At 48.7% G+C, this 12637-nt stretch overlaps 1 protein-coding gene across 4 annotated transcripts in view; it reads left to right on the top strand.

Moving 5' to 3' along the window:
- LOC125953297 (division abnormally delayed protein) overlaps positions 1 to 12637 on the top strand; it is a 128789-nt gene that overhangs the window by 95866 nt on the left and 20286 nt on the right. For all 4 annotated transcript variants that reach the window (XM_049682766.1, XM_049682767.1, XM_049682768.1 and 1 more), the window contains exons 3-5: positions 2005 to 2166; positions 8124 to 8703; positions 8778 to 8964. In XM_049682766.1, the coding sequence (XP_049538723.1) occupies positions 2005 to 2166; positions 8124 to 8703; positions 8778 to 8964 (929 nt within the window). The remainder of the gene's footprint in view (positions 1 to 2004; positions 2167 to 8123; positions 8704 to 8777; positions 8965 to 12637) is intronic.

Here is a 12637-nt window from a genome sequence, read left to right on the forward strand (position 1 = left end):
AGCGCGAGATTTTGTCTGGCAATTCTTTAAAGAGAATAATTTCTAAATCAACTTTATCATGATCACCTCCAATGCTACTGGATATTGAACTGAATTTTCTTACTTTTTCTAAAAGAACCAGGCGTCTCCACCGCTCAGTCTCTTCGCTTTTCCACCTCGCATAACGAGCAGGAAAAAATGTGGTTACAAACGTTCGGGGAAAAAAAAGGGTAAAAACCCCGAAACTACGGCCACTAGAGAAGGCTCAACGATCATGGCGACGCTTACAATGCTGGCGAAAAGGAGGAGGAGGAGTGCTCAAACAAAAAACACCCGAGGAGCGCCAAAGCAGCTCCTTGAAACCAGCGTCGAGGCCACTAAACCGCTGCACCGTTGTCAACGCTATCGCCACACGGTGCTCGCCGTTAAGTGTTGCTGCTGCAGGTTGCGCCGGTGCTTGTGTGTGAATAAATGCCAAGCCGCCGGGACGCGCCCACCAGAACATAATCAATCCGCATGAGGACTGGCATGGACTGGTCGGGGCGATGAGGGGAGCTGAAGCTAGAACGTTTGAAACCAAGGACAAGGGCGCTTGGTTAGCATAACCGCTGGATGGATTGAGCCAACTTAAGCCACCGCATTCACCCCGTTCTCTCGGTCCATGGTAATCCCTTTGCCTAGCAGTGTGATAAAGCCTTTGAGAGCGCACCGCCACCATCGCTTGTTGCAAAGGGATTCAAGTGCCGGTTCTCGGCCTGAATATTGCCGCTGCCGTTTTCTGAGGTGGCACTCGGTGTATTCAAATTGAAAAATTGTAAGTGAAAGCGTGAAATCCTGGGATGTACTTCGCAGTCGCAGCGCTCGGAGTAAGGCATCTCAAGTGTGCAAGTGTTGAGAGTATTTAGAACAAAAGATTCTCGCCGACGTTGTATTGTTGCGGAGTTACAGTAGCAAGTGCCGTGTCGTTGGAACTAATTATATCAAAACCGGTGACTCTCAAGTTGTTGTTTCTAGTAATTTCTGTATGAGATTAATTAATAAAAATAGAAGGCAGACATTCGTCATAGAGTGCACACGAGTTTATTCAGCAATTTTAGACAAGATTTACTGTTTTCAAATGCTCGTAGAATGTGGAATATTTTGCATCACTTTTATCTTCACAAGAATTATCAAAAAACAAGAACAATAAAGTAAAACGGCTTTGCTAAAAAATTGATAAGTGAAAACTTTAACAAAAATGGCTAAAACTTATGGAAACACCCATTACTCAAAGCCCCAGTCCAGCATACAAAGCCCGTTTTGCTACCTACCGGATGACAAAGTTACGCTGATAATGACGATGCCATCAACGATCCGCCATCTTCTTTTCTCTTCGTTCGTTCGCTTCCGTGGTTCACTGGGTCCTTGCGAGAATTCAAAGGACGCAGGCCGTCTGGTGCTGGTGTTTGTGCATCCAGTCATCCTCATTTTGTGTGGCAGCCGGCTTTTGTTTTTTTTTACTCATCAACCCGCCAGTCCGCCCACAGTACTTAAGGCGTGACGTAACGTGGTAAAGGTAAAGGCAATACACATGCACTACCCTCCTACCAGGCAGTGCCAGGGCTTAGACCACGGCTTTGGTTTATGACGGTTATGGGCCCACCGTACACAGAACGGTGCATAAATCTGAGCGAAAGTGTTTCACGCTAATGAGATACGCTGTCGGTGTCTTCACCGCGTGTGCGAGGGTGAACCAACCACTACGGTGGGACCGGGGACCGGGGGCGTCAGGAAATTGGACTTGACACACCAACGCGAGGGCGAAGACCATATTTGTTTCCGACGCCGACGACTGGTTGGTGTTTTAGTTCCGTTCAGCAGCTTAATGATTTTCTCCTAATTAATTCCCCGTCATCCTCTTGCATCTAAGGTGGCTGTGTTAGGTAGTGTTGCTATAGCAACATATAGCAAATATGACTGACTTCACATTTCTCTCCTACTAGATATTTAATTCTATATTATTTTCTTTCTCCTCTATATTTGCAGGATCGAAACTAAAAAAAGGTCCCGTCTGTGAGGGATCATGTTGCGACGCCGAAACGGAGCGACAACTGCAGGCGAAGGCGACGAAAAATTTCGAAAGATTAGTGAAACATCATATCCGTAGCCAGCGGGGGCACTGGGAGCAGACGGCGAATTTATACAAAGGTAAGTAGATGATGAAGCGCTAGCATTTGTCTCGATGGTCCAAGGACACAACACTTTCTCACTAGCAGTAGTAGCCAATGACTGTTTGCCGCAAAAAAAAAACCGCCGTGCGCCAAAGGTGCAATATGCTACAGTAACTACCTGTCAGCAATAACGCTGCAGAACTGGTCATATACTCCCGGCTTCTTATTGATTTCCATATGGGGATAAGTATGAAATTTATTGAACATGACAGTCCCAGTGGCAGTGACAGTGCTCGAAGAAGGAATAATAACCACCATCGGCATCTAATCTCATTTAGCCACACCATGTACGCCTTTTTGTCACTTAGCACACACCACGAGGAGGTCCAATCGATCAAACTCTCGGCGCTGTAGGCCGGAGATGGAGCAGGAGAGACCATACCCCGAAGACCCTTGGCTCGCTGTCTCACCATTGACAGTAGCACCATTGCCTTTAAAGCCACACAGACCACAGACAGTCGCTCAGGAGGACACCCTATAAAGAGGTGGAGGATTATATTGAATCACACACACACACACACAACATTAGACGACAAACTGAGAGAGAGGCTGTAGGAGACCTTCGATGGAGGGAACGGTTTTTGCCAGCTGTCCAGCTGTTCGAGCTGAAGCTTTCAGGTTTACCGACACACAACACGGCCTACGGCTTACTTCGAATACACGCAAGTTTAGACCTTCCAAGCTTGGTGGTGGTGAGGTGGGACATTGGACATTGATTAATGTGATCAATTATTGCAGCTTGCAGCAGGTTGAAGTCGTGTTGGATTAAATCGTAATTTATTTACCTTTACCAGCCGCCCTTTTAGTGTCCTCCCAGGTAGGATCCTCTTTTGTGTGATGGTGTGTGTGTGTTCGGAAGGTAGACAAACGAACCAATCATACGCAGATGTGCTCGGTGTTTTTTTGTTGCTCGGTGCTGCCCAATGCCTAGTGGTCTATAATAGCATCATTGCATCTTGCTCTTACTTATGCTAACCGGTCAATCGATCGAACATGCCATCAACCATGCCAATGTCTAGGAAGTGAGTCCAACCAACTAAGTCTAAGGGGAACAATTATCGACCAATGATCATCGTGCAAACGGATAGCCCCTTCATAAAGCCAAAGCCAACACTAACGGACCGAGCAAACAACCATCTAATATGCAGTAATGGCTGTAACAAGCCAGACGTCAAACAGAGTGTCAGCGAGCAACCGATCGTCGACATTGCCGACTCGTGTTAGTGTGTTTGGGTGTTTAGGTGTGTATGTGTGTGGCCAGCAACAGTCCGGTGGTCTGAGTGATGATTAATGCTTACCAATTACACCTCAATTAATGTGACAATTATGCACAACATCACCAGTACAGTGGTATCGGATGGCTCGGTAATGTCCTGTTGCGCCTGCGAGAAGGAGTTTGAAAGGGGGCAAAACATGCCACTTGAGCTTACTGCCTGCACGAACATGATTGCGACACCTTAGACCGATCGTAAACCGTTTCGTAGGTCCTCCGATAAATGGTGTGGGGTAGGAAATGGCGAATTATTTCGTCATCGATTCATTCCATAGCAATTGTTTGCATTTATGTAGATGAACATTGGTAATTACCCTGATTGGTTACACTGTTTGCGCGGTCGCCAAGCGTGGCTTCATGTTTGCACGGAAAACATAATTTCATGCTGAATAAGTTCCGCGGAACAATTTTCGTGTATGTATCGCTGGAATCCCCCGAAGTAACGGAAATTCGTGGAAGCGAATGAGTTACCTTTTCGAATACCACGAAAGCATCCGGTTTGATTGTCTGCAAACATTAATATTAATTCCAATTGATAATGGGATACGTTTGGTTCATTAGCAAACTGTTTCATTTGTGCCTTTCTGGCGCTTGCATCAATTCAATAATCATATCCAATCCTTCGCTCCAGTAATATAGTCCTACACCACAAGATCCCATGTGGTTGAGAAATGGAGCACATTTGTTTTTTGTGTTTTGGGACCCGTAGACGGTAAAACAATATCCATCATCTTTTTTTTTGTTGCGCGAAGGTATTTTTCCATTCCACCATCCTCATCGAGCGCCACAGCCCACTTTGACGGCAGCTAAGCGCTTAAACTGACGCGCCCATATTTAACACTCGCTCGCTCGCTTGGTGGCTCGCAGTAATCTAATTAATAGCAACATATTAATCCGGTCGCAGGCTTATAATCCGCTCGCACCACGATAAGGGGTAGTGCGGTTCCCTGCGCAGTTAAAATCCTTTACAGAAGTCCGACCCACATCGAGCCGAGGGCACGTTTCGGAATACATTATCCCAATCCGCGAGATCACCAGCAAGAGAGGTGGAAAGGGAGAAAAGAAGCGATCTTAGACACAGTACAGCAGCCCAACGCTGGGGCCCGCCAGACGCTTTGTGGTTGCGGTGTGCGAAGGCGAATTAATTTGATACCCTTATTTGGGGAGGATTTACTGATGTGCAGAAAGAAAGAGAGAGAGAGAGAGAGAGAGAGAGAGAGAGAAAGAAAGAGAAAGAGAGAGAGAGGGAGACGAAAAAAATCGTTTGCGGTATTTATGAAAACCAAATCGCGTGATAGAGAGACCAAAAGAGAGCGAAGGGTAGGTAGGAAACAGGAACTTCAAACGGGATTAAGATGAAAAAAAGGCAAAAGCAACAGCAGCAGCAGGATCGTGATCGGAGCAGCAGAAAACGGAGAGAGGTTATACCGTGATTTATCATTTTATAATTTCTGCCCCATCGCACCGGAACGGGCTTCACCATTGAAGGCCCCTTCCGGCAGGCTTCAAATGGTGGGCAGCGATCCGGAAAATGGATACACACCATTTTATGACGCCATCATTTCGCGCACCGCCCCCGAAATTTGATGTTTCGATCATGGATGCGATTTTGTCACATTTTTAATGTTCTTGTCCGGTTCTTTTTCTGCTGCTGTGTTGTCTCGCCAATTTTGCATATTAAAATCTTAGATTGTCGTCCCTGTGTGTGTGTCGTGTGGATCGTCGATAAATCTCTCGTTCTCCCTCCCTGGCTCCGTCTTTTTTTCGTGAAACGGCACACTTTTTGGTGGCGCTCTGGCTTTTTGTTGGTTTCTGTTGTTGTTGTTGAAATTTCGCTTTTCGATTATTTATGAGAGCATGGAAAGCTTGCAAAGCCCAGTGTCGTATAGGCCTCATGGGCCATTTTTTTCCACCCTTTTCAATCATAAACCACATATTCTGCCGCTCGCCGGTGTCGAGTAGTGACGGGATCGAACGTTGTGTTTCACTTTTTTATACGCGCTTCGCAATTTTACGGTCTCGTGTTTGTACCTTCAGCGAAGCAGATGTTTCCCGCATGTTTACACATTTTGACACACAGGAATCGGGCGGTGCGATGGGAGCATCAAATTAGAAAGTCAACCCATTCATCGGTGGTGCTGGTGGTGGTGGGTGGCGAAAAGCTCGTTCGGTGCTGGAGATCATGTGGTGGAGGGATTAATTTGTGAACCGGCACCAGCAGCAGCAGCAAGCAGACCACACATGCACACACACACACACCGCGGAGTGACTCGCTGTCGCTGTAAAAACATTAATTTTACGTCCCTAGATTATACGTCAATCGAACGGCCTCTGATGGATTGCCATAAATTGGAAAACCGCCTCTCGCGCATGTTGAAAGCATAAACTCGTTACGTTTTCTAATCTATCAAAACGGCGCGATCGACAATGGTTTGACATTTGCTGCGCATTCTTTTGAGAGACTCTCCGGATGGCTTCGAATTTTTAATGAAAACCCATCCCACTTTCAGCGCCATTGTTCATGCGTGTAACAACGCAATAACTCCACAACCATCGCTTCGTAATCGTGCCGTAAGATGATGCGTAAAACATTCTGCCAACTTCCGGCCCCTGGAGGACGTGCTGTGGACGGTGGCTCGGTGGCACAATCTTTTCTCGATTGATCGAACCACCCTTGGATTCCCGTGAGCGAAACCCGAAAGTCATATATTTGCCATCCGGAAGCAATCGCTTATCCGCCTCGTGCTCACCGGAAACGGCGAACGCAAGAGTCCACCACCTTGAGCGCTCATTCGATTTTAGCAAATGCCACACGCCGGCAAATTACTCCCGTGAGCAGAATTCACAATCTTTTACCTCCACCCCTGGAGAAAGGACATTACGGACGGGAATGATGAAGGCAATAAAGCTCTCTTCTGCTCTCGCATGGTTCCGTGCGGTCCTTGCTATATGAGAAAAATTCTTCAACCCAACCCAAAGGGAAGCAGAAGGCTGAAGGTGTGCTGTGTGTTTGCCTCGTGCATTGCATTAATAATCGAGAGCGGCCGCTTGGGGTGCTTCGCTGCCACGTGTCCATGTGGTGTCTCCCCAGCGTTGCCCTTGACGACCGAGGACCGAAAGCTCGCTCTCTCTCTCGCTCTTGCTGGGAGGACATGATGGTCCTCCCGCGGGGTTGGCTTATCCACGGTTGGGAATGCATTTTTGTCTTTGCGCTTCACATACACCCTCTCGAGTGGAGAGAGAGAGAGAGAGTGATGGTGAAGGGGTGGCCAGGCTGAAGGTATTTGCCTCGGAATGGTGTTTTAATGCGTTTCTTTGCATTTTTGTTTCGCACGTGAATATGCCTTCTTGGTGTGGGGCGCTTGCTTGGATGGACGAGCACGAGTCTCCGATACTCCGAAGAATGTTGCCCTTCGCTCGACTCGCACGCTGGGGGCCCCTGGCGGTGAGTTCTCCGATAGTGGGCGTCACCTGGAAGGGGCATCAAGGATCGGGCTTGGGTTGTGGTTTCGTTTCCTTTTTTTTTCTTTCTTATTTTTGCCTGTGTTGCTTTGTTTGCTCCTACAATTATACGGACTCATCTTCCACTCGGAATGCATTTCGTTGCCAGGGGTGACGGCATCCGGTAGGGAGAGAGAAAGAGCAAGAGATAGAGTTAAGACCGAGTTTTGGCGAAGCGTCGACTGGAGACCGCGAAAGAATGAATTAATAAGAGTTCCGCAGCGCGCTGACAGTGGGAACGGAACGTCGAGAAGAATTCGAGGCCACATCGCGAGGCGAAAGCATATCTCAAGGGCACACACACACACGGGTGATAGTCGAATGGACAGATGAGGCAGATGATGATTGCTACGAGAAAATATCCACGAGAAACGCTCAAGAAATCTCCAACCTCAAGTGCGCTTAACATTGACGCTAAGGTTTGATGAATTTATAATTTCCTCCCCTTTTCGAACCATTCGCTGCGCGAATCATTACATTACGGGAGGGTGTGAAAGTTAGTATCGATTATAACAACACCATTTGCAATGTCGCCGTGCATGGTCGCTGTCCGGGCGCGTTATTGCTGGCAATAAAGTGTCGTTGTTCCTTTCCGGTCGATCCGGCACCGGGCTTTTATGCCATTCGATCCCTTTGCCGGGGTCCTAACCCGGGTTCGGCTCGGCATGCAACATCGGTGCAATGTACTGTGTGCACAGCACATAAACATGGCACTTGCAGCAACAGCAGCAGCATTCGGTGGAGAGAACTAACTTCTGAGTATGTTTGCTATGCTCACCGAGACTCTGCACCGTTTGCATCGTTTGCAAATCCCGGCGGAGCTCGCTGTCGTTGACTCCAAAAAACGCGCGAACGAAACAGAGTCGCCGCTGACTTCTACGTCTTGCAGCCGTGTTTCTCTGGGGTGCTGTTGAGATATTGTATTATTCGTTAAAAGGGCTACACCGACTGTGGCGTTAGTATAGGTTAGTTCATAAAACAACACGTCCCGTTTTTACCGTTTATACTTGTTCCCAATGGCCCTATGTATGAATGTTAAATGTAGTAAGAATGTGAAGCAGCTAACTCCACCATAAATACAGTGCTGGAAATGGTTCTTGTACTATGCTAGAAAGATGTAGCCAGTTCACTAATCCGCAATTCCTTCTATTATTTCGCAGATTACCTTCTGCAGCTAACGCGACAGTCCGAGAACAAAACGCTCGCCCTGTTCTCGACCGTCTACAGCGAGATGTCACCGTTGTCCCGCAACCCAATCCGTGAGCTGTACGAAACGATCCGGGTGAACCTGGTGTCCGAGCGCCCGGGAGCGGCCGACGATCTCGAGCTCGTCACCGACAAGTTCTTCCGGAATCTGTTCCCGGTTGCGTACCACCATGCGATCCACTCCGACATGCAGCAGGACCGTAGCACCGGTTCCGGTTCCGGCTCCAGCTCGAGCAAGCGTGACTTCCACAGTGACTACAAAAACTGTCTGGTGCACACGTACAACGATCTGCAGCCATTCGGTAGCGTCCCGCGGGAGCTGTCCGCTTCCCTAGTCTCCTCCGTCAGTGCGGCCTCCGTGCTGTTGCGAGTACTGCGCGAAGGGGCCGATGTACTGGCGAAGCTGGAAGAGATCGGTGTTACGGCGCCGCTCTGCAAGAAGGCACTGCTGCGTATGAACTACTGCGGTAGCTGCCATCTGTTTGATCATCTGCACGCCAAACCGTGCGCCGGCCTCTGCCAGAATGTGATGCGGTAAGCGGTGGATAAACGATTTCGATCCCCCCTTTTCCAACTAATGCGTGGATTTGTTTTTCTTTCTTCGGCAGTGGATGTCTGATCGAGTACGTCGGGCTGCTGAACAAAGATTGGTCGACGTTCACGGAATCTATTGTACCGCTGATCAGCACCGTCCGGTCACCGCAGGGCATCGAGACGGAGATCAAGGCACTCGATGGGAAGCTGTCCCGGGCGATCATGCAGGCGATGGAGACTGGGCCGCAGCTCGAGAAACAGGTAGGCGAATCCTGGGCCAGCGCGAATCCTATGAACTATGAATGTTTGAAATGCTGAAAAGTGTTTTCGATGCAGCGATGAAGAACGTTTGGTTCACTGTTCAACTCAACAAAAGCCTTGATTGCGAACATCCAATTATCCAACCAGCCATCACCACCGAAATTTCGTCCATCAAAGTGCCAACAACAACCGGTGATGAAGGCAAAACAGCATACCTCAGCAACTCGTGGTCAATTCCAAATTGTAGCGAAGGTTTGCTGAAACGGCAACCATGGTGTGTGACCGCGGTATGCACGGAACTCCATTAGTGTTTCGAATTTCAATACGGTTACGGACAGGCACACACACATGCACACCGTTGAACTATGCGCTGACACACAGGAAATAGCGAAAACTGGCATCGGCATGTGATGATGAGCCCTGTCAGCGAACGTCATCAGCAATTCTCATCTTCTGTACCTTTCTTTTTTTTCCTTTGGTTTGTTGGAAACACGTTAACAGCTGCATTAACGCATAATGAGAGTGCCGAAATCAGCAAAAATAATTAAACTGATTGATTTCAAGTGCATTCGATTTGAGAGCGAAAAAATACAGCTTGATGAACATTGTATAAAAGAGGATTGAACGCATGTGTTCTAGAGTTCCAGAGTAGTCTGAATAGTGCGATTGGATCAACTAAAAATTACATTACGAAAAGGGCCCAGCCAATGCAACTAGTTTGTAAGGTTAATCTTGTGAAATCAAATTTAATAGGTGCCTCGAAAGGCACTCGAAAATGGAAGCTCCCCTCATTCCATTGTGCTGACTCACAGAGCAACAGTAGAGAAGCATCATAACCGAGGAGGGTTATGATGCAGTGCACATTCATTTAATCAAATTCTCTTTCACAAACATTCCAGTAATCCTTCCTTCTCTTCCTTATTACACTTGTTTGCTTATGGGCTGGTGGCTGGTCGCTTGGCGTGCACTCCAGCGAGTGGCCGATGCGCTTACCATGTGCCCTTGCGGTGAGATGACCGATGAGATTGTTCTACGATCGCTCTGTGACCTTGTTGAGCCCGCCAGAACTCTCTGCTAGATATATATGTGTGTATGTGAATGGATGGCGCTGCACTAGCGTCGTCCAGGAGGCAGCAGTCTTATCTTTTCCTTTCCACTTCCATTCCAAGCGACTCGCTGGTGGGTGTAATGGGAGGAAGAATATCGCGAGTCTACGCGTAGAAAGGCACGAGATCGCGTGGTGGAAGCGCAACAGATTACCTTAACGCACACGAGCACAACCTCAGTGCAGTAGTGGTCCGGTCAAAGTAACGAGCGCACAGAACATATGTTCCATCCAAGTTTTAAGCGAGTGCTTTACGACTCTCGAGAGAGATCAAGAGGAAAGTCGGGAGGGAGCAGGTCATGCTCCATGCCATGGAATTGGAATGGCGAAGCGTAGCTGGATCGGCTTCTTCAGCGCAACCGGTACTTTGTTGCCGGAACGTGCCTTCCGTGGCTGCCGGGTCCCGTGGGATACGTTTTTGAAAACTCCAGAACACCGTAACGAACGCTGTACCGGGTACCACCGGCTACTTGTAATGATGGTTACTGTTGTGTGTGTGTGTGTGTGTGCCTGGACGGAGCTCAGTAGCTTCGTTAGGAAATGTCCGTAATTATGTAAATCATAATTTCAAGAGCGCTCTCCAGCGAGCCCTTCGTGGAAATCTAGTTGGCCATTCCTCGGTATCCCGCACGACCAGAGCTGTGCTGTGTGCTGAATCTGTTACGTTTTCGTCGCTCAACGATTATCATCGGTCGTCTCTTGCTCCTGCTGCTGCAGCTGCTGCTGCTGCTGCTCCTACGCTACGAGATGCTGAAAATGATTAATTTATCATACCGGAGGAGTTACCGGTGAAAGGACCGGCCACTACAGCACGAACGCAGCATAAATATTTGGCAAACTAATTCCAAACTATTCAAACTACGATAAACAAGCCGGCAAGCGGGACCTCACCGTCCCCCCTTTCCGCTGTCGTCACCCTTGGGACTACTGAGCTCATCGCTTGAAATGGAATGACTACCTCGCACACAGACACAGCGCGAGCAGCATCACTTCCCTGAGTCATCGGCAGCAAAAGCCTCTCGCGCGGGCTGCCGATGACTAAACCAGCCGGGCTGGTGGTGCTGGTGCGTTCCTGCCACAACCCAACCTCACAATGATTCTTATGCTAATCGTTCTTAATTGCGCTCGTTATCCTTCGGGAGGGAGTGAACGATGATTCCGATGTGTTGACGGACAAGTGAGCATTGGCAGCAGCCTCGTCGCTTCAACCCCGTTCCTAAAAGCACGTTCATAATGGTTGTGTGTGTGTGTGTATGTGTAAAGTTCAGAGCGACGTTATCTAAATCGCTGCCGCTAGAGGCGACCGATTTTGGCTTCTCCCCTTCCCATTCTTCACGTTACTTCGTGGGTGGTTCTGGTGGTGCTGGAGACCTTGAAGACCAGGTTCTCACTCCTTCAGCGATCGCAGCTAGCGCACCGGCAGAGGTCACACGCGCGATGAGTTCACTACAAAGTCGTTCCACGGTGCTCGATGCGGCCACGGAAGCTCATCGCGATGTTCCAGCACCAGGCACCAGGCACCAGACACCAGATACAAGACGATGGAGCAGGATTTACATAAAAAAACCCAAGCTCTTCGCATACATTTCGAGCGGAAGATCGATGGTAATGGCGATGCTGCGCGTTCATGTGTTCATCGTTGTTTGCGTTGCAACCGAACCGAAGCGCACGCGGCGACGACGAGACGATATGTGTGTGGGAAAAAGGCCTCAAAGGAATGCCTTCAAGACTGCGCGTGTGTGTGTGTGCCCCCCTGGCGCACAGTTCTAGTAGATGACTCATCATCTCCCCTCCCCCAGTGCAGGTGCTTATGATGATGACAGGGTTGATGATGATGATGTTTTGGTATTAAGCTACTTTTGATTGACTCATTGTTAAATGTAACATTGTTTTAAGAACAGTAACTCATGTGTCATACATTGCACAACGGTTCTGATGTTTGATTCTTGCCATTCACAACACCACAAACACCGCTCTCGGACTGCAGAGGACTTTTTCAAACGAATTCCACCTTCCGTGCGTTCCTCTTTCCATTTGTTTCCTTTTCATTTCCACTCTTTCACTTTCGCTGCGAACGCGAGCGCGCGCGCGCGCGCGTCACGTTGTCTCACATTGCGCATCGTGCGATGATGATCGCTACCACCGAGGATCACACAGAAGTGGTTGTGTGGTGGTGATGTCTGGCGCGGAGTGAAGAGAATTCCAAAGAGGATGATGATGCCCAAGCAGCAGCAGCAGCAGACACGCGAGATCAATGCCGAATCCAGATCAAACCTGTCCGCGTTTTGTGGCCGCCTCAACGTCGTGTTCCTTCTTTCCTTCCCCTTGATCACCTGCGCTGATCACTTTCGGCTGTGAACTGTGCCCCATTGCGTCATGTGCGAAGACGCATACACCTTTCGAATGCTGCTAAATCAGCGATCATCCGCACACAAGTGGTATTATGATCTCGTGGTACATGATGATGATGCACGGACCCGGCTATGCACCTTCCCACCAACTCCGAGCCAACTTCACGGAGCGGGATTCCACGGTTTAAGGCCTCGGTTCATCTGCCCGGGCACCCAG

Source organism: Anopheles darlingi, chromosome 3 (genome assembly GCF_943734745.1).
Source record: "Anopheles darlingi chromosome 3, idAnoDarlMG_H_01, whole genome shotgun sequence".
NCBI classification, from domain to species: Eukaryota; Metazoa; Arthropoda; class Insecta; order Diptera; family Culicidae; genus Anopheles; species Anopheles darlingi.